At 46.8% G+C, this 24,664-nt stretch overlaps 1 protein-coding gene across 8 annotated transcripts in view; it reads left to right on the top strand.

The window, feature by feature from the left end:
* GBF1 (golgi brefeldin A resistant guanine nucleotide exchange factor 1) overlaps positions 1 to 24,664 on the top strand; it is a 180,201-nt gene that overhangs the window by 145,050 nt on the left and 10,487 nt on the right. For all 8 annotated transcript variants that reach the window (XM_077820923.1, XM_077820924.1, XM_077820921.1 and 5 more), the window contains 16 exons: positions 2,564 to 2,704; positions 4,058 to 4,146; positions 7,537 to 7,739; positions 8,080 to 8,203; positions 8,511 to 8,636; positions 9,377 to 9,459; positions 13,490 to 13,726; positions 14,536 to 14,629; positions 17,972 to 18,148; positions 18,659 to 18,723; positions 18,824 to 18,947; positions 19,593 to 19,664; positions 20,263 to 20,357; positions 21,053 to 21,206; positions 22,263 to 22,485; positions 24,373 to 24,536. In XM_077820923.1, the coding sequence (XP_077677049.1) occupies positions 2,564 to 2,704; positions 4,058 to 4,146; positions 7,537 to 7,739; positions 8,080 to 8,203; positions 8,511 to 8,636; positions 9,377 to 9,459; positions 13,490 to 13,726; positions 14,536 to 14,629; positions 17,972 to 18,148; positions 18,659 to 18,723; positions 18,824 to 18,947; positions 19,593 to 19,664; positions 20,263 to 20,357; positions 21,053 to 21,206; positions 22,263 to 22,485; positions 24,373 to 24,536 (2,171 nt within the window). The remainder of the gene's footprint in view (positions 1 to 2,563; positions 2,705 to 4,057; positions 4,147 to 7,536; positions 7,740 to 8,079; positions 8,204 to 8,510; positions 8,637 to 9,376; positions 9,460 to 13,489; positions 13,727 to 14,535; positions 14,630 to 17,971; positions 18,149 to 18,658; positions 18,724 to 18,823; positions 18,948 to 19,592; positions 19,665 to 20,262; positions 20,358 to 21,052; positions 21,207 to 22,262; positions 22,486 to 24,372; positions 24,537 to 24,664) is intronic.

The following is a 24,664-nucleotide window of genomic DNA, read 5'->3' as shown; positions in this document are numbered from 1 at the left end:
TCAATAGATCACACGATATTCTATGATATTCCTCTCCCTTCAAATATAGAAAGCTCATTCTACGAGAGCAAAAAGTGCAACCTATGCATTCCGCATCCAAAATTTACAAGGCGATATGAGGAGTAATCCGCTTTCTTTGATATAAAAATTAAGCCCTTGATCTGGCTGCAAGATCAGATGCAAAAATTTGGCAGAGCAGTGTTACTGTCACTGTTCAGTTAGTGATAGTGAAGGCTCCTCAATCACACTTTCCAGATGGGGCACTGCTTAGCAGTCACCTACAGTGGTATCTACCCTATCAAATTTTCAAAGAAAAGGAAGAGATTACTTCCCTAATAGTGATTGATTGTGGTTCTTTGAGGTGGTGTCGTCTCTGTGGACCCTCTTTATTTGGACTCTGTATTACTAAAGGAAGTGAGGGGATGGTTGTGGTCGCTCTGTCCTTTTTGCCCTCAAGTGGGAGGGTATACACGGTGTGGGCAGAGCCCAACAGATACTGCTATTCAAAAGATTTCAGTGTCACATGCATGTGCACCTACAGTGGGATCTGTGCAGATGACAACATCTTGAAGTACCACAATTACTATAAAGTAAATAACCATTCGTTACACAGAATCTTTTGCAAGTGGGATACCTATTAATAGACTTGTTCACCACAGTTCAGAACAAGAACGGACAGATCTGCTTTATAGAGGTCTCCAGTCTAGACTCCCTGTCACTTGCCTTTCTCATCCTTTGAACACCAGAACTGATGTGCTTTCCCCCTCCCAATCCTCATGATGCTGAGGAGATGAGGCAAGTTGCTGAATCAGTGATCATGATAGCCCTGGCATGGGCAAGGCAGTTCTGGTATTCAGATCCAGTGAACCTCTCATCACCGCTCCCAGTCGCTTTGCCCACTGTGCCTGATGTAGTCTTATACAACAATGGTCACATCCTACAGCTGCACCCAGCATCATTATGTCAAACAGCCTGGATGCTGGCTGGCTGATATCTGTCCAAAGAAGCTGTTCAGCTGTAGTTCAGAATGTTCTCCAAAGCAGGAGAGCCTCAGCTAGACTGAGTTACAGAGCTAAGTGGAAGAGGTGTTCTGTATAGGCATCTGAGCACAAGCTGTCTCCCTTGACAACACTCATTTAAACAATACTGGATTATTTTATCCCTGAAACAATTGGGACTTCTGTTTGTTCCACAGGGGCCCAACTAGCAGCAATATTTGCACATCCCCCTCCTATCTTGGACCACACTGTATTTTATCATCCTACAGGGGCTAGATTCCTTAAGAGCCTAACTCATGTTTTATCCCGGGTTTGGGAGACCTCATGCTCTTGGGATCTCACTATAGTATTAATGTGTTTGATGGGTCTCTCCTTTGAGCCCTTAGTAACCTGTTCCTTTTACCACCTACAATGAAGAGTTCCTTTTTAGTAGCCATTACATCAGTTCAGGTAGGGGAAGTCACACCTGCCTGGTGGGTCCCCCTTATAATAGTGTTTGATAAGAACAGGGTCACTCTTAGGCTTCATCCCAAGTTCTTGCCCAGAGTTGTTTCAGGGTTCCATATGAACCAGTTTATTCATATTCCAGTCTTCTTCCCCAAGCCTCATTCAACTCCCTGGAAGCTAAATTTCCCATGCATGATGTAGTAAGGGCATTGTCATACTACGTTACCAGGACAAAATCATTCAGGAACTCACCTGGACTGACTGTGACCTTTGCAGAGGGTGTTAAGGATCAGGTAGTATTCTCCAACTGTATAAGGACGTTTTATGAATTAGCCAGGTTAGATCCACCTACTCACATTAGAGCTCATTTAACTGGACCTAATGCAGCCTCTGTTGCCAGTTTGAAGAATGTCCCTATTTCTGAAATTTCTGGGACAGCTATAGAGAGCTTGGTTCAAACATTTACAAGACACTATACTTTGGTGGAGGCCTCCACATCAGATGCTTATTTTGTTCTGCAGTTGTTATTTTAAGCAAGTCTCCTAGCACCCATCTCCAACCAAACTGATAATTGCTTACTCACCAACGGTGGGATCTGTGTGGAAAATCTCTTGAAAAAATGGTTACCTATCTTACAGGTTCTTTGAGATGTGTTGTCAACACAGATTGCTCAACCTTCTCTGCTACCACAAAGTCTTTCTCTTCCGGGATTCTGTATTGGAAAAGGAACTGAGGGCAGTTAGACCCATTCTTCTCTTAATACCCTTGGGTGTGTCAGTTCCTTCACCAATACAAAATCTTAGAGAAGGAACTGGCGCACCCAAGAATGTAAAGGGCAGAGTGGATCCAGCTGCCCCTCAGTTCCTTTGTCAACACAGAGTCCCAGAGAAGCAGGATTTTGTAGTAGCTGGGAAGGAGTGGGGTCACAAAATCAATGAGGACAACACACTTCAAAGTCTCTCAGTTCCTATAAGGTCAGTAACTTGTCTTTTCTTTGGTAAGACATGCAGAGGCCTTCAAGTGGTGAACAGCAATTAAAGTAAAAGGCATTATGATTATTCAGAAGCTCTTGTTCATCTTCTATTGCTGATTTCTCTTGCCTTCTCTTTTGCCCACAGACAATGAGAGAGTGCTGAGTGAAGGGAAATCTCCCAGTGTGGTCACAGAGCTGTCCGGGGCATGCCCACCCACCAGTGGGTGTCTTATGGCTGACCAGATGAAGCAGGGTTGCCAGGATTTGGAGGGAGGAAGTGATGCAGGTAATGGTTCCCACAGGACCTTGACTCTAACTGAACATCTGTATGCAGGGAATGGTTCAGACCTATGTTCTTTGGTATTAATACATTATAGTGGACTGTGCTACCCATGTTAACGGAACCTGATCAGAGCCAGAAGTACATATGCATGGGATGTTCAGGTTACTCTAGATGTGGTGTATTTGACAGAGCATGGCTGCTCTAGATGTTTGTATGTGTGGAGAGAGTTGGAACTGATGAGTCCCCTTTGCTTGTAGCAAAAACACATGAGATTTGCCCTTGTTGGTAGCATTTTCAACAGATAGTCAAGGTTAGCACAGCACTCTCTAAGAGAGGATCATCAGTCTCATGCTGCAACAGCCCCAGAGGAGGCAGAAAAATAAACAGGGTGTGTGAAATTATCATGGCTGAGAAGCTCCTTTGCATGTGAGTGGTACTGGAGCTGCTGAGCAGTGTAGCAAAGCGATGACTCACAGATAAGACGCCTCCTGCTGGTTGTCTTGGGAATTAGCTTTTTCCAGCCTTCGGAGTGCCCTCTGCAGGCTGGTGTCTCGCCTGCCGCTGGCATCTGTGTCCCTCTCGGACCCTGGTGCCCTTTACCTTGGGGTTCTGCCCCAGCAGTAGCCCCACACTCTGGGTCTCCCCTTCCTGTGGAACCTTCAACCCTCTAAACCCACCTTGCTTCAGTGGCTACTGCCAGTCATCATCTAACCCCCACTCATTGGGGCAGACCGCAGTGTAATGGCACTCATCATTGGCAAGGGGTTAGGACCAGCTGCTTCTGCCTCTGCCCCTCTGTAGCCCCAGTACCTTTCTGGGCCTTTACCAAGGCCTCCAGCCTGGGGGTTTACCAGGCTGGAGATCCCCAGCTCCCTTTGCCCTTCCCCAGCACTGCTCCACCTCACGTACCTTGCTCCCAGACAGCTAGCCCTTCCCACTCCAGGGCTAGAGTGAGCCTCCCTTGCTTCTGGCCCTTAGCCCTCTTATAAGGGCCAGCTGGGCCCTGACTGAGCTGGCCCCAGCTGTGTCAGCTGCTCACTCAGCTTCTCCGACCTGTTCTCACTCCTCTTCTCCCAGCCGCAGCCCTGTGCAGGGCTGCTTTTACTATTGGCTCCCCAGGGCTGTTTTAACCCCTTCAAAGCCGGAGCGGGGTGACCACCCCGCTACAGCAGTGATGGGAACGTTGTGTGTGGTGGGGCACCTGGAGGTAGTACAGTATAGCATTGGCAGAAGGGGCAGTGCAGCAGGACTTTGTGATTGCATGGAGGCACTGAAAAATCATTCAGTGCACCATAGTGAGTGATGCTGTTGTGGGGGAGGGTTTGGCTGTAATGACACTTTCACTTTCCTTCCTAGCCGAGAAGAACATCCCCAGGAAGCCCACTCGGTTTTCCTGCCTCCTACCCAGAACTCAGGAGCTGATGGAAATTAAGAGCAAAAAGAAGGTGCGGTCTGTTAACATACTGTAAATTGGTTCTCTGGACATCGTCCCTGTTTCTTCTTCCATAAAATATTTACATTTTGGCCTGCTGTGATTAATCAAACCTTTAGAATGTTCGTTTGAGACCTTTGGGTGTATAATGAATTGAGTAGTCACACACTGAGGACCAAACTGCATCAGAGGAGGCCAGGCAGTGTCTTAAGGAAATAGGTATTATTTTGTGTCTACTTGAGTTTCACTCTGGTAGGGCTCTGAGTTACTGGAGGTGCTGGGGAAATTTCATACCTGAACTTGTACTCTGGATCCATGGTGCTCCAGGCTATTGGAGGCCACTGGGGAAACTGCTGGGCCTAATGTTAATGGAGATGGTCAACACCTCCTTCAAGAAGGGTGGGTTGCTTGCTACTCTTACCGAAGCATCGGTACAGCCTGGTCTCAAGAAGCGCCCATTTGAAAATGGCATTCTGGCCAATTATATTGCTTTAATCTCCCCTTTGTGGGTAAAATAATTGACAGATTGTGACAAGATAACTCTTCCCATATCTAGATGCCTCAATTTCTTTGACCCTTGTTAATCTAGGGTCCAATCTGAGTTTGGCACAGAGACTGCACTTGCTTAGTAGGTGGTCTCCTCCTCAAGCTGGATGGAGGTCAGGTGTCCATGCTGATGATGGTAGATCTATCGGCTGTCTTTGATATCAAAAGCAAGATGGTGTTGACATGCCTGCTGACCCCAGAGTAGGAGGGAGTGGATGTGGCTGCTCTGAGATCCCAGAGGATAGTGTTGAGTAATTGCTCTTCTTTCACTAGTGCGCTCATGTGGAGTTCTGCTGGGTTCCATCTTGTTTTCCCTCTCACTCAGGCTTGGTCTACTCCTAAGTTAGATCAACCTAGCTATGTTGCTCAGAGCTGTGAAAAATACCAGTGCGACATAGTTAGGTTGACCTAAGCCCCACTGTAGACCCAGCTGGGTCCACAGAAGACCTAGATACTGCCTTTTGGAGGGTGGATTAATCATATCAGTGGGAGAACTCCTTCCATTGATGTAGGAAGCATCTGCACTATGGTGGCACAGCTGCACCACTGTAGCTGAGCTGTTGTAGTACAGACATACATTCAGCATATATATGAGTCTGTTAGGAGGCATAGAGAGGAAGTGTGGGTTGTGATGTTTTCAGTATGAGTAACAGAGACCCAGTCCAGATGAAATTGAGTGGTGTTGGTAGGCTGGGGCAAGCAATCAAAAGATATGCTGATTTTAACTATCCCTTTATGGGTGGTTGCAACTTGGGTTGAGTGAGTTGGCTTTCAGTGGTGGTCAGGATGGCTTTTTACACTTGCATCTGGCTAGAAGGCTGCAAACTTTTCCCGCCAATGAAGGTTTCACTACTGTGATTCATGCCTTTGTCACCTCAACTAAATTATAATGTGCTTTCTTGGGGCTATCTTACATCTATTCAGAAACAAAATTGTCACAAAATATATATGTGCAGGGTATTTCACTGTGAGCGCTTTACATCTGTGCCTTGTGATCTGTTTTGGCTGCCTGTGGGTTTGAGTAGAGTTTAAGGCATTGGTTCTGATTTAGACAGCTCTGAACTGTGTGGGACTGTCTTGCAGTACCTCAGATCCCCCTTCCTTCCCATAACTAATGTAAGAGCTGTACTTGGAGCTGCCTCAGTTATAAGGGAGGGAATTGTTGGAAGGATATTCTCTATAATGGGCTTTCCGCTTTGGAATTTGCTCTCCTCCCTTGGTCTAAAAAGGACCAAATTTGTTGACTTTCACATTCCACTGTAAGGCTGCTTTTTATGGAGGTTGTTGGGGAGAGGAGGTTGTTTAAGGATCATTGTTTAAGAAAGGTGGATCACATCTTTTACTGAGAGGTTTAATTAGCCATATATCATACAGGTTATTAAATTTTTTTTAGATAACTGTCAAAGGTGCCTAGAGTCTGGAATAGACACCTTTTTTTGGTCCTGCAGCTCCAAATACATAGTAGTGATTTTCCACACTGAGGTAACCCCTCAGACTGTGTAGGCTAGGTAGGTACTTGGGCTTCATCACAGCAGCATCTGTGCATCTCTCAAACATTAACAGATATTATCCTGACTGCATACCTGTGTTTTCTACACTACAGGAGCTGTGTACTTCACTGTACTTTGAGAAAGTTCACACTGACATACATGGGGGGATAGAGAGGAGTGGGCGATGGGCTCTGAGGTACTGAGAGCCCAGGGGAGTTAGAATTGGGATGGTCATGAATTTAGTTCACTAGGTCATTGCTCGCGGTTTCATGGTGATGGGGACTAACAGGGAACTGACATTTATTCTGGGGCTTTAGTAAAGTTCATGTAGCTGTTTGTGCGTTTGGTTTTCTTAACACTACAAAACCTTCAGTTAACCCTTCCTTAACCAGGTGCTCTATTGCACTGTAGACATTTTGTTATATAATCCTGGTCCCTGAAGCACAAATTGTTCAAGTATAAACAGAATAGAGTTGTCTTTTTAAAAAAAAAAAAAAAAAAAAAAAGCCATTTGTTTTATTGTCCCAGACTCTGGTTTTGCTTGTCCTGATAGAGCTCTAGATGTTCCTGCCTCACCTGCTGAACTCTTTATAGTTCTTACTTCTCTAACTCCTGGTCTACACTAGTAATTTATACTAACTGTGTCTCTTAGGGGTGTGAAAAATCCACATATACCAATGTAACCCGCTGTATAAACAGTGCTAAGTTGACGGAAGAATTTTTATGTGGACCTAGCTACCACCTCTCGGTGAGGTGGATTGTCTACACTGTCAGGAGAACCCCTCCCATCGGCATAAGTAGTATCTACATACCCCAAGCCCTTAGTGTCTTTTGCTTCTGTGTGCCACATAGGTGCATAGGACTCTTGCTACCTGTACTCCTGTCAGTGGTTTAGAATGAGATTCCAGTAGTCCAAAAATACTAGATAACAGTGGCTACTGTTGTAGAGGAGTGGCCCTGATCTCCTGCCATTTGTTCGGAGTTCATCTTGCAGCTTCCTCTGCTCTAGTTGAATAGCAGTGTTGGGGAGGGCGGGATATCCTGTAGTATCAGAATTAGTCACTGGGTGAGACTTGAAGCTTTTTGTGGTTTGTGCTGTTCACTGTTGTTTTGTTGTGTCTCTGAGGGAGGTCTGCAGATCTTCTGGCTTTGGGTGATCCCTCTTCCAAGATCACACAAGTATAACAATGTATTCAGTCCTGAAGTCAGTCATATTTTTCACAGTGCCTTTGAAGTAATTTTGTTTTGTGGCTTTTGACCCCCTAGAGCACCTGTAAGTAAAAAGTGGAAGTGAATCTCCATAGAGAGGTTCTCCGCTTTGTAGGGCTCTTCAGCCAAACTGGTAACTGTTAGCTTGCCTCCTGCAGCTCCTGATAACTGGCACAGAGCAGTTCAACCAGAAGCCAAGGAAAGGGATACAGTTTCTTCAGGAGAAGAGTCTTCTGGCCATCCCCATGGACAACAATGAGGTGGCCCAGTGGCTGCGAGAAAATCCCCGGCTAGACAAGAAGATGATTGGGGAGTTTGTGAGTGACCGTAAGAACATAGACTTGCTGGAGAGCTTTGTGGGGTGAGTATTTTTCCATAGTTGGTGTCTGATGTATTTGGTCACAAAGGGGAACTGGTTCAGGAGCTAAACAGACCACCAGCTACTATGACCACTGTTCCTCCTTCGTCACTCCTATCCACTGGCTGTTATTGGTGACCTTACCTTCTGCTTTCTTCCACCCACCACTCTTGTCCATCTCCCTCTGCTCCCTGCCCACCCGTCGGTATGGCTCATTCCTGTATGTTGATCCTCAGTGTTTTCCAGTCAATAAATCTGTGAGTGCACACATGCCTTGTTTTGTCTGCCCTGCCTTCTTCTCCTGTCTGTTTGTGTCTCTCCTAGCATTTTGCTCTTATTGCAGGACTTTCAATTTCCAAGGCTTAAGACTGGATGAAGCATTACGGCTTTACCTAGAAGCATTTCGCTTACCAGGAGAGGCACCGGTGATTCAGAGGCTATTGGAAGCCTTCACAGAACATTGGCGGGTGCGTACTGGGTGGGAAGAAATTATGCTCCATCCACCCATTGTGTATGTTTGCTATCCTTGACATGTCAAATCACAGGGTGAATCTGACCTCTTTTGAGCTCCCGGTGTTCTATAACATTACTGTGTAGGTGGGGGATGGCACAGTGACTTCTTCCGGGGCATTGTCCAGAAGCTGGGAGTAGAGTTCTGATTTTTCAGCCAGTCCATTTGTTGGATTCTGTTGTGCAGGCAGGAAAATGGAGATCTCAAGTCATGTGTGCATCTGTCTCCTGTGGATCTGACTTGTGGCTGTATTTGCCTTTCAGAAATCAAATGGCTCTCCATTTGCTAATAGTGATGCCTGCTTTGCCCTGGCGTACGCAGTTATTATGCTGAACACTGACCAGCATAACCATAATGTCCGCAAGCAGAATGTTCCAATGACCCTAGAGGTGAGAGCAGATTCCCTGCACGTGGCTGTTATGCTGCCTCTTACTTCTCTTCATTTTAGGAGCACGGAGTTCTGTTTTCACCTTTCTGGCTTTTTTCCGTTTGCTGTTCCTTCCATCTTCTGTTTAGTCTGTCCCACTCATCAATCTTCGATGTACTGTAAATAACAGTAGTGTTGGGGTTAGGTACAAGAGTTACGCAGTCTGAAGAAATGAAAGCTAAGCAGTAACATGCAGGGAAGGTTTGAATTGCTTTTACTCTGTAAACACAGTTTCGTGACCTGCTGTACCATAAGAACTAGTAAGAATGAAAAGAAGCAATAGAAAAAAGACTAGTCGATTAGAGAAGTGATGCTAAGTGAATAAGCACCTGGGGAAGTGCAGAGAGCTCAAAGTGATGGCACAGTGTTCTTACAAAGGTGGTGTATTTGTCATCCCAACGCACAATTGAAGCTAATCACATGTAACATTAATGGACCATCCCCATGTAATATTACCTATCAGCAGGTGGGATGGAGGCTACTGAACGCTCCCATGCCACTAAAAGGATTATTCAATACTCCCTGAATTATAATATATTGGTCAGTGTTTCTTGAGTCCCAGGAAAGGCAAGCAAACAATTAATGAGACCCATGGAGTCTGCAAGCTGCATATGGGCCTCTGAGTTGCTGAGTGCCACTTAAGTTAGTGTTTTTGAAATATTCTTAAGAGAATCATCTTGGTGCTAACTGTAATGTTCCCAGGAATTCCGGAAGAACTTGAAGGGGGTGAATGGAGGCAAAGACTTCGAACAGGACATACTGGAGGACATGTACCATGCCATCAAGTAAGTATTCAGCCTTCTATCGCATTTCCATGTATGCACCGAGCAAAGCGGCTCTGTTTTGGTCTGTGAGACCTCTGGAGCACAATTAGAGAGAATTCTGCTGATCATGTGCCAGTCTGCCTTGAACCATCTTCCATCTTAATCTGGGGCTGTGGTAATAGGCTCGTCACAGTTATTGAATTGGATTTGTGTAGTTGGAACCTTGCCATGGTATTTTAATCTGCAAGACTTAAGATAAAGATTTTTTTTAAAAAAACATGGCTTCTATCAACATGTGAAGGAATGGCAGCGTGAGAGCGGTACATGTGAGATACTGTAGCTAAGAAACCACTCCTCTGGGTCAGGCTTCCAACTCTATTAGAACTTGTAGCGCCAAAGGCGGTGTCCCTCCCTGATGCTGCATTGGTGCCCTGAGATGGTGTGGCCAGGTCTTGGTCTTGTATATTCTGCTTTTGCATTTGTCCCTTTCTCTCTCATGAAACTGTCTGCTCCTGGTCTCTGCTCCCCATCCCTGGGGCTCCTGGCACACAGACCGCTGCTTGGGGGAATTCCTGACTGTTGTGGTCCTTTCATGCTCAGAGTTGGCTGGGGTGGGGAGGCTTTAATAACTGCTCAGAAGTTATCGTATTCAGTAAATCCAGGCCCAACCACTTTGAAGCTAAGGGGATTACAGCTTTGAGGAGGCAGGATGTGACTCTGACTCTCAGCTGGTTTCAGTCCGTGATTGCGTGCAACAGCTGGGTCTAGAAACGAGGCGGACTTCTTAGTCCGGCGCTCCCTTTCAAGTCTCCTCCAGAAGCAGGGTTATGCAGGCACCTGTGCTAAGTACCTAGAAGTTCAAGAGGCATCTCCAGATTTCAGCAAATAAATTGTAGTTTTGATCAGTGTCTATTGCTTGATGGGGTTCTCCTCCCTTCAAACAGAGTTCAGAGAGTCTTCAGAGATCTTTTGTTTGTCTGATGACTCTATCCCAGAACCAGCCCAGTTTTTGTAGTCAGTCCACAGGCTGTCTTATGGCTCTGTTAAGAGCACTGATGCTAGGACAGCCTGACGTACACAGTCTTGCTCCGTTATGGAGGTGCTGTCATGACTCAGTAGTTAAGATGGAGGCTTTTTGCACTTAAAGTAGAGATTCAGACTGTCATGTAGATGAAGAATATTGCATATCCTCTTCAAAATTACAGCACTTGTGCTCTGGGCACAGAATTAAATTTCTGAGAATTTCCAAGTAAATCCATTAATTTATTTGAGTTAAAATTAATCAAAATATGGGTCCTTTAAGAAACTTTTTGTTGGGTATCAAACTGTTTGTTTCAAACATAACAGTCTCTTCAAACTTTCCCTACAGTTGAAATTTACTGCAACCTTATGTGTAGGCCATATTACGAATTTTTTAAGTTAAAGGTCACTTTTTGCGATTGGTTTTCATAAGTGGAAGTTTCTTCAGCAGCTGAAGAATGTCCTTGCATAGAGAATTCCACAAAGAACTGACCTCTTTCAAAATGATTGATATCTTCTAATGTCAATGGGACTGAGGCCACAGTCTGCCCTCAGTTAGGTGGGGCAGGGTGGGTAAATTAATATCTTTTATTGGACCAACTTTGGTTGGTAAGAGAGACAAGCTTTTGAGCTGTCACAGAGCTCTTTTTGGGGTCTGGGAAATGCACTTAGTGTGTCACAGCTGAATACAAGATGGAACACGTTTGTTTCGCATAAGTACTTAACACATCTTATAAGGGACCATTCCAGGTGAAGGGGCCTGTTCACACCTCTCCTGTCATAGCAGGCAAAAGGAGGGTGGGAGGAAGTAGGGGTGGTGTGTTAGTAGTTTATAGATTGTTGTAATAAACCATAAATCCAGTGTGTCTGTTCAGTCCATGATTTTTAGTGTCTAGCAAAGTTTTTAATTTAAGCTCCCAGGTTTGTCTGTCCAAAATGTTTGTGCAAGTTTCCTTTGAGAATGAGGGCTGAGAGGTCAGATATAGACTGATGTAACTTTTCACTTTGTGAAAAGTGTTCACCCACAGGTGATAGGGTGGTTTTTGTTTTTTATCATTTTTCCGTGAGGGTTCATTCAAGAGCATGGTGATCATCTGGTTTCACCCACATAGTTGTTGGGGCATCTAGTACACTGGATGAGGTACAACACATGTTGTGATACGAATGGTTAGGACCCATGGATCCTTCAGGGTGTGTTGTGGGGAGTGTTGACCATCATAGCAGTGGAGATATGTCTACAAGTTTTGTATCCATTGTTCTGGCAGTGTCTGGTTCTGCTTTAAGTTGGTGTGTTGTTGGGAACTTGCTTCTGATGATGAGCTCGGAGAGATTGGGTGGTTTTGGGAAGGCCAGAAGAAAGGGTTCAGGAAGGATTTCTTTCACAATGTTGTCCCCATTGAGTATGGGTTGTAATTGTTCAGTGATACCCATATGGGTTCCAGTGTGGGGTGGTAGATGGCCACTGGGGGTGTGCAGTTCAGGGGGGAGGGGAGGTTATTGCTGTATTGAAGCAGGTTCTCTTGGGTGGCCCATTCCATGATGTGATCTACCTCTCGTGGAGTGTCCTTGTTTGGTGAAGGCGGTTTTGAGTGTATTAAGTTGTGTATCCTGACTTTCTCCTTTGGAGCATATTCTGTGGTACCTGAGTGTCTGGCTGTAGATGTCAAATTTTCTTAGTATATTTGGGGTGTTTACTAGATCTGTGAAGGTAGGTGTGGTGATCTATGGGTTTCTTGTATATAGTGTCAGTAGAGTTCCATTATTGAAGCTGATCATGGTATCCCGGAAGTTGATGCGAGTGTGGGAGTGTTCTAGAGAGAGTTAAATGGATGGGAGAGTTTGGTGGTTGGTGAAGTTGTGGTGGAAAGCTGAGGCTTTAGGTCGTCTGTCCAGAAGATGAAAATATCATTGATGTATCTTTGGTTTCGTGGTGCATTTGTCCAGAAATTCTTGTTCAAGGTGGCCTATGGAGATATTGGCATATTGGGGAGCCATCCTAGTACCTATGGCTGTTCCCATGGTTTGGATAAAGTGTTTGTTGTTGAATATAAAATTTTTATGGGTGAGGTTGAAATGGATGGGTTTGGCAATGTTTGGGGTGGATAGCTGAGTGTTATCCATTATCTTGTAAAGATCTGAGGCAGGTAGCAATGCTGTCATTGTGAGGGATGTTGGTGAATGGGGAGGTGACATCCATGATGGCAAGGATAGTGTTCTCAGGGATTTTGTTAATGTTGTGGTGTTTCTGGAGGAAGTAGGTAGTGACCTCAGTTGGGTGATCATTTTGAGAAGGGCATCTATCTCCTATTGGTCTTCACGTGTCACCCTTGTGACACCAAAAGTAGATAAAATATCTCAATGTTTTTAGATTAAACTGATTTTTATCCTAGGACTTCAAATGCTACTATACATTAATCATAATTGTATGGTTAATGCATAGTGTTTCTATAGGGAAAAGTTAAGGGTATTTGCATGCCTTAACTGTAGATTTCCGTGCCTTAACATGTTCAGATTTCTTTTAAGTTTAATGCTAACTTTGAATTTCCTGGCTTTATAGTGCTTGATTTTGGTATAATCACAACATCCCTAATGTTTTTACCCTAAATTACCCATATGTGCTCTTTGCTATAATGCCGTATTAACTTAGTTTTTGTCTGGGAATGCATAAGCTACCTGTGCGAAAGATGAATGGGGTCCTAAAGGAGAAAGAGGATGCTGAGCTGCTAGTTATCAGGTGTCCTGGCTAATTCCAGTTTGGTTAACTGCATTATGCTCTAAATTCCCTCTTCAGTTTTAGACAGAGATGGATTCTTCGCAACGCTACACAGCTGCTTAGGTCAGGAAGTGGAGTGCTGTTAACAGATTTTCCATTCCAACTCCAGTATGCGTGCATTTGAATGGTGGGCAAAGTGATCCCAGGGCGTGCATAGTTTGTGATGTGCTTTGAGATCTTTTATAACGAAAGGCACTGTGTAAATTTTAGATTTTTTCATTCTGAGCCAGACCTAACCTTTCCTTCCATCCCTGTTAGAAATGACGAGATAGTGATGCCAGAAGAGCAGACGGGCCTAGTGAAGGAAAACTACATATGGAATGTACTGCTGCATCGTGGTGCTACTGATGAAGGCATCTTCCTGCACGTGCCTCCAGGAAGCTATGATCATGATCTCTTCACCATGACTTGGGGCCCCACCATTGCAGCCCTGTCCTACGTTTTTGACAAGAGCTTAGATGAAACAATCATCCAGAAGGCTATCTCTGGCTTCAGGTAGCCCTACTCTTCCTCCGCAGAGATCTAGTAGGCTTCCAGTCTGTGGGTGTAAATCATCCCATTTTGGGCAGTATCTCCTATCTGCCAGCTGGAGGGAGCATAGAGAAGATCAGCTGTTGGCTTTCCCTAGCAAGTAGAAGCATTTGCTCCCAGCCTGCAGCCCCACATTACTGGCTAGTGCTCTTCCCTGGGCTTGTGTAGATCCAGTCCTTAAAGGCTTCTGATTGGTACCACTCAATCTTTGTCTGGTCTACATTGTTGTAATAAATTATTTAAAGTGATTGAGCACCATTTAAACTTAGTTGTGGCCAGGATAGGTCCTAGCATGTTTTTTGGCCAAGCCAGTTCTCAAAAATCCCTCCCTAGACAGAGCAGTCTGTATTGGGGGGGGTCTTTGGTCACAGCTGGGTTCAAATTAGGTATAAGCACATTTTAAAAGCTCAGTTATTACACCATTGTATCCAGGGCCTTTTTGAACTTTGAACCTCAACACCATGAACAAATTGACCACCTGTACTTTTATGCTAAGGTTTGAACTGGGGACCTTGGTCCTGTCTGCCTGGGCCTCTGAGGCTGCAGTTTGTTTTCTGGACCAGCACAAGGAAATACCAGGATCTCTGCACCTGCCAGTAGTTTGTGCTGGAGGGTGGCAGCACAGAACAGAGATGGGTTGCTAATACTGGCATGTATTGTGAGATGCAGGGGAATGGTCCTGCATTGTCAGTGAAGAGGGAACCTGACCTGGGGTTCTAGACTGGGAGCGTCCTGTGCTGTTGTGGTTACATTGCTTGTGGTTTGTCTTTCAGGAAATGTGCAATGATTTCTGCACACTATGGCCTGAGTGATGTGTTTGACAATCTCATAATTTCTCTCTGCAAGTTTACTGCCCTCAGCAGCGAGGTGAGTTTGTGGGGAGGGATCTGGAAGCAGATACTTGTATATATCATCTTCTGTCTCAAAGTTTCTGCTGTGGAGAGGTTAACTTTTACATGTGATGACATCCCCTGCAGATATATTGTCTGTCCTGTTTTTCAGCCCCAGTGCAGGGATTTTCGGCGTGAACTCTTCAGTGCAAGTGAATGGAGAAATGTGATTTGTCTGTAATGAAGTAGGGTTTCCACACAGCAGCATATCCTAATATCCCCACTGTTTCCTTCTAGGTGTTGCTCATGTGGCATTTTCAGCAGCAGTTTTGTCAGGGATGGGAAGGGATCACCTGTGGCAGCCAAGTTGCTTTAATCACAGATGTTTCTACTCTGTATATGTCTACACTGCACACCACTGGCAGCAGCATGTCGGTTATGTGTGGCTACATGTCACAGTGAAAAGCAGGCTGTATCCATGCTGCAGCATGTATCTACATGCATCAGTGAAGGGCTCTGGCAGTGGGGAACTGTGGCAGGGAAAGGCTCCAGCAGCAGAGAGTTGTTTGAGCCTTTGCCTGCTGCCTTCCCTCTGCCAGAGCCTTTCCTCTCTGCTGCAGTCTTTCCCTGAGGTGGAGAAAAGCTCAGGCAGCAGGAGGACAGTGGGACACTACACTGCTAAAAATAGCAGTGTAGACAGAGGAGGCATTGCTTGGGCTTGTAGAGAGCCGTGTGAGGTACATATCATAAGGTTCTGGTGTGTCTATACTCACCTAAGCAGCGTCTCACCATCTGCACTGGTATTTATACCTGTGCTAGAGTGGTGTATACACTCCACCCTGCTGTAAAGCATGTGCAGAGTAGACGTACCCTGAATGTACTGGGAGAGGGACACAATACAAATACGTGTAGACAAAGCCTTTAGAAAATAGAGCAGGAATTTGAAGAAGTTCCTAGAGTACATGTACGTGTACGTACACACACGCACGCACGCACTATTGGTTGACATTACAGAAAAGTGGTGGGATGAATGAGCCTGGGTTGCTGGAGGATTTTCTTTTCTTTTTCCAAGCAGGAGAGTGTCTGCCATCAAAGAACTGTTGAACTGTGTAAATCTGTTGGTCCCAACCTTTTAGAGCACTGTACCAAACTACTAGACTAAGCCCTGCAAGGCTCCTAACAATTGCCCGCTGCATCCCATTCAATTGTGAGACTGAAATTTGGTGCGCTGCAGCCTGAGTTCTGTTGCAGTTTAACAAGTGCATCTTTTGGTGGGAGATATAAAATCAAGGACTTCTCGTCCTGAAAAATGCCCCTGGCTTTTCCACAAGAAATAGGGTCTTATCCTTAGCTGTATTCCAACTACCAATTATATTCTTCAGCCCTAAATTTCCATACAACCTGAGGACCACAGATATCTGAGAGGTAATATAGTAGAGGGGAAGGCAGTGTTTTAAGGGGTTGAGAAGATGACTAAGAGCAACAGTGAGAAAGTAAGGAAAGACCATTTTAGTTTAGGTTAGCTGTTAGCCACTTCCCTAGGCAAACCTTTTAGTGATCAGGTATCTTTTCTGAGGCACTGCAATTGCAAGATATCGCCATATTGGAGGTCAGCTGTGAGAGAAGAGATGGAAGAGGTCTTTGCAAGGAATCAAGTGGTTGTAAGCAAGATCACCCTGCTCTCCAGTGGATTCAGCAGTGTTATTCTTCTTGCCTTTCTCTGCAGTTAGACACTGACCCACTGGGTGTTCTGGAGTTGCTGTCTGTTGGGATGAGTTGGGTGTGGCTGGTCAGTGCACAGAGGAAGCCAAGGGATGTTGAAGTTCATATTTTGATGCGAGAGCTCACTGATATGTATGTTCCTGTGGTTCTTTCATAAAACATGGGGGCTGGCACTGGAAATGGAACAAAGGTAGCTGAAACTTTCTTGCCAAGCTTGCCACATAGAGCCACTCATGCAATACAGCTCTGGTCATTAGCACTGACAGCAGCGCCTGCCAAAGCAAGTCGTTTTGCAGTTGGACCTCTTTCAAGAGCAATGGGATAACAGGGTGGGACACATGTTTTCTGGGCTTCAAGTATGAGATCTGAAGAGTTACGCTTCTGTCTGGTCCAGTCTTTCTCACCCCTTCTCAATTAGCCTTGGGAGCAGAACAGAGTTATTGGATTTTCTGTTCCTTACTTACACGGATTATTTCTTTGCATAGTGTTCCTCCTCTTGAGAGACTTTTGGGCTCCTCAAAAACATTGGACATATTAGTTCTGATCCTTATTCACATGGTTGCTATATTGCTTTACTGAGAGACTCAGTTTTGTAGCATGTGGTCAGTTTGATGGAATGGCATAACACACTTTGTGTTGGTAAGCTGTGGATGTATTGGACAGGTTGCCTTTATGAAGGGACTGTGGTCTAGTAATTAGCACAGGGGACTGCAGATCAGGACTCATGGTTCTGTTCCCAGCCCTGCCATTGACTGAGTGGGAATAGCTATGCCCTTAAGCAAGTCACTTATATAGTCATGTTACTTAGGGTTTGTCTAGACTTAAAATGCTGCAGCAGGGCCTCTGTAGAGCATCATGCAGATACTACCTATGCTTCCGGGAAAGGTTCTCCCATCAGCATAGGTACTCCACCTCCCCGAGAAGTGGTAGCTGGGTCTACAGGAGAATTCTCCCACCGACCTAGTGCTGTCTACACTATGGGTTAGATTGGTTTAACTGTGTCGCTCAGGGAGGTGGATTTTTCACTCCCCTAATGATGTAATTATACTAACCTAATTTCCTGATGTAGAGCAGGCCTGGGAGGGAAACTGAGGTACAGAGTAGTTAATAATTCATGCCTCTCCGGGGAGTTGTGACGTTGAATGAAGTATTAGTAAAGAGCTTTGTGATTCTGGAATGAGTTACTGTAGTGCCGAGTCTTAAGCCTGGTTTACCCTAGGAAATGAGGTTGGTAGAACTTTGTTGCTCAGGGATGTGAAAAATCAACATACCTGAGCAACCTAGTTAAAGCAATCTAACCCCTGGTGTAGGCAGCACTGTATGGGCAGGAGAATTCTCCAGTTGACCTAGCTACCACCTCTCGGGTAGGTGGAGTACCTATGCCAATGGGAGAACCCCTCCTGTCAGCATAGTAGTGATGTCGCTAAAGTGCTACAATGATGCATCTCTGTCTTCCCTCTGTGTTTCAGCAAGGGTCAGGGAAGCCAGCTGAGCCCAGCCTTCCCCAGATTGAGTGCTGGCTTTGTAGTTTACCCATAGCCTTTCTTATAAATATCGTCTGTCCCATAGCAGGGTCTGCAATGCACTCCGTCCTGGGCTGTGTTGAAAGGGAAATGTGTCTTGCTGACAGACCGCCACCCACTCTTCTCTCTTGCAGTCTATTGAGAATCTGCCCAGTGTTTTTGGAAGTAATCCCAAGGCCCACATCGCAGCAAAGACTGTGTTTCACTTGGCGCATCGCCATGGCGACATTCTGCGGGAGGGCTGGAAAAACATCATGGAGGCAATGCTGCAGCTTTTCCGAGCAGAGCTGCTGCCCAAGGCCATGGTGGAGGTAATGACAGCCAGCTCCTGGCTAATTCAAGACAGGGCAAATGGAGAGCCCAGCCTTGCAGAGTCCCAGTTCAAAGGAGAAGAGAGCCTGCTTGGAAAGGCCTGGCTTTAGCAGTGCGTGTATAGAGCAAGACAGCCCTTGAAGCTTAGCACAGTAGTGACCTGTGGGCTCCTGCTTCTCAGATTGGCAGATGTTTTTTGTTTGTTTGTTTTTAATCTGAATTTGATTAATTCCAACTCTCAGACATCTGCTAAAATAAATGACAAGACATGTCTGTGTGGGGAAATGCAATGGTGTGGGGACTGCAACAATGCACTGTAGAAGGCCCAATTCTGTGGTTTTGCCTGTGGGGTTGCAGGTTTGGTGACAGTGTCTGTATGTGGGGGGCGGGTTATGTGCTGTGTATAGATCAGACAGTGTAGACTTGAATGGAAAATTGATTTGGGGATGTGAAGAAGACAGAGCTGAAAGAGGTGAACACTGGGACATGCACTCTGGTCTGACTTCCAGGTTGAAGACTTTGTGGATCCCAATGGCAAGATCTCTCTGCAGCGGGAAGAGACCCCATCTAACCGGTGAGTGGCATGGAGAGGTGTGGCTCAACAAGTCCCTCATGGGTGCTAGGGAACATGCATGGTTTCTTGTGTGGCTGATGTGTGTGTATTCTGTTTGCAGCGGTGAGTCCACAGTGCTGAGCTTTGTTAGCTGGCTCACCCTCAGCGGTACAGAACAATCTGGCATGAGGGGGCCATCTACAGAGAACCAGGAAGCAAAGCGAATAGCTCTGGAGTGCATAAAGGTAATGCATGGGACTGAAAAGAATCTGGCACAGAGTGTAATGCATTGAGCAGGGGCATTGGGTGGTGTGTATGAGAGGACAGACCTTCACAGATCATGGGAAGTGGGGCTGTAACTCTTAAGTACCCGTTTCCTGTGGAAGAGTGTTAACTATTTAGATGGAGCCAGGATCCCAGAGGACTTGGAAACCTCAGGGACCTAACAGACCCTGAAGAATACCTGCATATGCACAGCTATAGGGAGCTGTAGTGTACTCCGTACAGATCTAACACTACTCGCCCATGGGGAGCCACATTCCATAAGTCCATGAAAATGCAGGTCCTTCCCCATAGGGAGCTGAGATGTTTAGTCTAGTTTAGAGTCCCATAACTAAGCACAAGTTGATGAGAATGGATTTGTAGCAAATACAGATTTTCCCTGATGTGGTGACTTGTTCTCTCCCCTAAAATTTGCCCAGTGGAGGCCAGGTTTTTTAGGAGGAATGGCTTCTAGTGTTGCGTATTGGTTGGTCGGGGACTGAGTTCCTAGAAATGGGCTTGAAGCTCCCTCTCCAATCTACTCTGTGCATGCCGACCTGCATGAACTGCTTTTCTTCAGGTTATGTCCCTGCTCACAGCACTCTCTCTTTCCCTTCTCTTCTTCACAGCAATGTGACCCCGAGAAACTGATCACTGAAAGCAAATTCCTCCAGCTGGAGTCCCTCCAGGAGCTCATGAAGGTGAGAGGCATCGCAGGCAGGTTGTAGGGCTGGAGGATAGTGGTCAGGAGGGTACACTGTACTTACAGCCATGTATCGCATACTGCGGTGGAATATTTCCCTTGCAGGTCCTTTTCCAGAAGACTTATCTAGAAGTACTTCAAGTCTCTAAGGTGCCACAAGTACTCCTTTTCTTCTTACTTCAAGAACAGCATTCAGTTCAGCTTTTGGCTCAAGGTTTCTCACTGTCTCTGGCATGGGAAATTAGGTCCAGGGACTTCCTTAAGAGCAGAGCCAGGTGTTAATTTGTTGTATAGCTTCTTAAAGGATCCCTGTGGAGCTCAGGAGAGGCTTGAGAATTCCTGTAGCTGTGCCTAGGAGCCCTAGGGCTGTCCCTCTTGCTTCCCCTTGGCAAACTGCATGCCTCAAGGCCTGAGTTGAACATTAGTGAGTGCATCAGAAAAAGAACCTGGTGTCTCTGCTCTCCTAAATGGCTGATCCGGTTGCAGAAGCTGTAAAGTGCTGTGTGACTGGGGGAACGCACAAGCTGGTCCCTCTGGGAGGATTTTCACTGCATGCAGAGGTGGTGATGGGTACTGATGATCTTTGGCTCTTTCAGGCTCTGATCTCCGTGACTCCTGATGAGGAGACGTATGATGAGGAGGACTCTGCCTTCTGCTTGGAGATGCTGCTGAGGATCGTGCTGGAGAATAGGTGATTCTTTGAGCTGTGTGCCAATGCCCTTATTCAAACGCAGTCTCCAGAACTGCTCCAGCAGTGACTCACTGATGTGTAGGTCCAGGGGCTCGGTTCCTTATGGGCTTGGTTTGCCAGCTGAAGCACAACAGCTGGGTTTAGCAGTTCCACCACAGTACCTGTAAACAGAGGGCCAGCCCCTCTGAATCTCTGCTTACTTCAGTGAGACCTAGAGGACATGGAGACTAAAATGGTGTCTGTCCCAGCTAGGTATGGGGAAGTGGGGGGATAGTGTTGCTGCAGTGCCAAGTCGTGTGATCAAGAATTACCCTTCCCCCACATCACCTTGATGGTGGGGTGGGTGGCCTGTTGAAAAGATCTCCTGCTAAATATGGGAGGGCTGGCAGGTGGGGCTGGTGGAGCCCCCATGCGCCTGGCACACTTGAGGAGGGGAAGGGGTTTGCAAATTGAGCAAAGGGGCCAGGAGGTTCCAAGGAAGCTGCTGAAGCAGAGTTTAGAGTGCCCTCCCTCACCTGGTTGCTTGTGAATTATGAAGCAATGAGCTCCCATAGATCTGTTGTTGGTAACTCTCTGCTGGAGCGTCCAGTTGAAACAGTGAGATACCAGGCCTGCAAGGTCTCTGAGAGCAGCTGCTAAGCCCTGCTGTTCATCTCCCTTCACCCTGCCCTTTCTCCTGTTGCTGTGTTGGCTAGGGACCGTGTGGGCTGCGTCTGGCAGGCAGTGCGAGACCACCTCTATCACCTGTGCGTCCATGCTCTGGAGTTCTGCTTCCTGGTGGAAAGAGCAGTGGTAGGGCTGCTCAGGCTGGCCATTCGGCTCCTGCGCCGGGAGGAGATCAGTGCCCAGGTAAGGGGGTTGGTGGAGGTTGGTGTACTGGGTTTTGTGCCTGCACTCACCAGCGCATGAGGGATCTGTCGCTGTTAGTCATCCTAACATTGCATCACTTGAGTGCTCTGAGTGCTGGCCTCCTCCCTGTATTTGTGGCAGGACCACTTCCCACCTGTTCACTTGTCTTGGGATTTGGTGCCCTGCTGCAGACTTCAAGGCACTCTGAAAGCTGTTTGAATTGCAAAGAAGGGGAGAGTTACAGCTAAAAGGCAAAAGCCATGGAGCCTGGTCAGATGAGTTCAGAGCAATGAAAATGAGGGAGAAGAATTCCCCTAAGAGGGCCCATATCAAGGGAAAGACCCATCCCCCAAAGGCATCTGAACATGCCACTTGTCATGGAGAAGGAGGTAGGTGGACCTGGTCTGGGAGAGGGGAATCTCACGGCCAAAGGGACAACGTCTGCTTAAAGCCTAGTCAGTTAAAAGTAGTGTCAGACAGATTCAGACTCTGTGGGGCACCTGCGTCTGAGAGCACTTCAGAGTCCGTTTGACAAGTGAACAGACTGAACCGCAGACAGATGGTTCTCTCCACCTTTTCAGTTCTAGGGGTTGAAGGTGGTGTGTGGAACAGTGGAGACTAAAACACTTTCACCCAAGTTTGTGTGTTAAGCTTATGTGCCTAAAGGGTAACCGTTACAATCCTCCTGGCTTGTAGCCTCTCTATACTAACACATTGCCTGGGTGATAGGGAGTTTTATACTCTTTACACACCACATTGAATGGCCTTGTCCCTGCTTGTGCTGCTTTGCTGACATCCTACTACCGCAGATTCCAGCTCACAGAAATTGTCTGCTGCCAGCCACCAGGGACTAAGGGACGTGGTCTAAGTACACTGTATGTGACTACTGCACACCAGCGAGCAAGGAGGCTGGGTTAATCTCACAGCCCTTTGCAGTGCATGCAACTCTGCTGAAGAAGCTACAGCCTTTAGCTCTAACTGGGAGAGGACTTTGGTAAGGGATGGGGGTGGATGTAGCGCTGGCCATGACCACTCACTGCCACCTTCCCTGGCCAGGTTCTCCTCTCACTCCGTATCCTGCTAATGATGAAGCCCACCGTGCTGTCCAGAGTTAGCCACCAGGTTGCCTATGGCCTCCACGAGCTTCTGAAGACCAATGCTGCAAACATCCACTCTGGGGATGACTGGTACACACTCTTCACCCTCCTGGAGTGTATCGGGTCAGGGGTGAAACCGCCCCCAGCCCTGCAGGTTACAGCAAGGGCAGATAACGACACAGGTAAGACAGAGGGCTGCTGCTAGGAAATCTGATGCCTGTTTGCCAGATAAGCAGCTGCTTCCTCAGGCTTTTCAATTAGCAAAGGGGACTGCAGGAAAACAAAGCTGATATTAAACTACATTAGCAAGATTAAAAGCCAGCACCTGCTGTTCACTCCTACTCATGATTTGTCCCTTTCTCTGCTCTGCCATCTCCTCCCAGAGCAGTAGCCAGTGCACCAGAGGGAACAATGGAAGGGAAGCTGAGATTGCACAGCTGCTGAGAGACTCTGCTGGGTTCCAAGGGGGGATCTTGTCCTGGGTCGTACAGATTAATCCTCCTCTTGGGGATGTAATATAAACCGAGCTATTGTCCACATCTTACTTGATGTTCTTACAGGGGGAGACAGCAAGGAAGTGAAGAGACTGGCTCCTCTGTGGCCGTTTTAAGAGCAGTGTGCTGGGAAACTGCAATCAAATGTTTGTGATTCTGAATCCATTTGGGTATAGACAGGGCACCGACCACTCATACAAAAACGTGCTCACCAGTCCCCCACTGTCTCACCCTGATACTTACCGATCACGTGAGAGCAATCCAGTTGGGCACATGGGTAAACCCAATCTAAGTCCTCCCTCACTGCACATGGCAAAATGATTGATGATGTGCCGTCAAAGCTCATTGCCACAGGCCTACAATAGAGGGCCTCCTTCCTCTCCCCAGATATTACTTACGAGGTCCTGGGGCGTTATACCTGCTGGTTTGGCAAGTCCTGCTGGTGGGCCTTTCATCTTGGCTTCTCTAGGGGCCAGCCCAGGGTTGTTCTCTACACTCTCTTCTAGCACTGCTATCTGTTGGTGGCACAAGCATGTGACAAGACCCAGTGGCAATGTAACAGACCACAAGCTCTTCTGCCATGAGTCTTGTACCAAGAAATGCATTTGGACATTCACATCCGAGCTCTACCTCCCTCCCTGCTGGCTAGATGGTAGCAAATGTGGGATGTTGGAGAACACCCAGCGATTGCCCATGAATAAGTGATCCCATTGGCTTCAGTGCTGCCCCCAGCAAGGATTGCTTATCTGGGAATGTGTGATATCAAACTGAATGGTAGGTGTAGGGAAGGCAGCCCCTATGACACAGCATGCTAAAGTACGCTGCTGGCTATTGGGGAGCATGAGATTAGTGCAGGGGTGGGGCTGGGTGAATGACCATGAGGCCCTGTCTAGCGCATGAAATTCTCAAACATGTTGGCTGTGCTGCTCTGTCCCAACATAGCAACTGCAGTAATTCTCCTCAGACTCCCCTTTTCCATGTGATTTTTCTGATCTGCCCCCCTGAAGTAGAGCGCTGCTGAGGAGCCTGGAATGAAAGCGCTTCCATGCATACAGATGGGGCTCAGCAGTTAAGGCCACATTTTTGGTTGGATCTGCATGTATCCCCTGTTGAGTATGGCTATGCAGCAGGCAGTGTGGGTGCAGGGGGCACATGCACAAATGGGGGCGGGGTGCGAAAGATTTTTGCAAATGCAATTTTGGAGGCCAGTTTTGGGAACCCACGGCTGGGCTCCATCATTATCTTGTCCAGGCTTCAGCATTGGATTCTCTCCCCTTCTAGGTCCCCAGCCATGTTAGCCAGCTGGAGTATGGGGAATCCTGTGGGAATTCCCAGCGTAAATCACATTTATCATAAAGCCTGCTATAGGGGAGAAACTATTACAAAGATCTGGTCTCTCTCTCTTTTCCCTGAGGGTGCTGCTCTGATGGCTGCTTTCATGGGGGAAAAGCAAGAGGAAATGAGACCTGGCCAGGTTCTCCTCTAACTGGGAACTCATGGGCTGGAGCAGCCTCTTTTGGCTTATATCCCCTGGAGCTCTGGCTTTGGCTCACTTATATGCATTTCTTTTTGAAGGTGCTCAGTCCGACAGTGAGATCTCCTTGTCCTACCACCCGAGTGATGTCAGCCTGGACCGTGGCTACACCTCTGATTCTGAGGTATATACTGATCACAGCAAGCAAGGCAAGATGCATCGCTCCGTGACTGACGTGGATGTGGTGAACAGCGGCTGGCTGGTGGTGAGTAAGGCGAGGGCTGCCTGGGGCAAAGGCTCAATCCCTTGTAGCAGCAGAGTGTACCAAAGTGAGACAGCTGTTAGCACCACAGCTGGACATGTATCCACTGGAGTTGGGGTGCAGCTGTCAAT

Source organism: Eretmochelys imbricata, chromosome 7 (genome assembly GCF_965152235.1).
Source record: "Eretmochelys imbricata isolate rEreImb1 chromosome 7, rEreImb1.hap1, whole genome shotgun sequence".
In the NCBI taxonomy this organism is placed as follows: Eukaryota; Metazoa; Chordata; order Testudines; family Cheloniidae; genus Eretmochelys; species Eretmochelys imbricata.
Note: the sequence above shows the minus strand (reverse complement) of the source record. Positions and strands in the feature narration are given on the sequence as shown.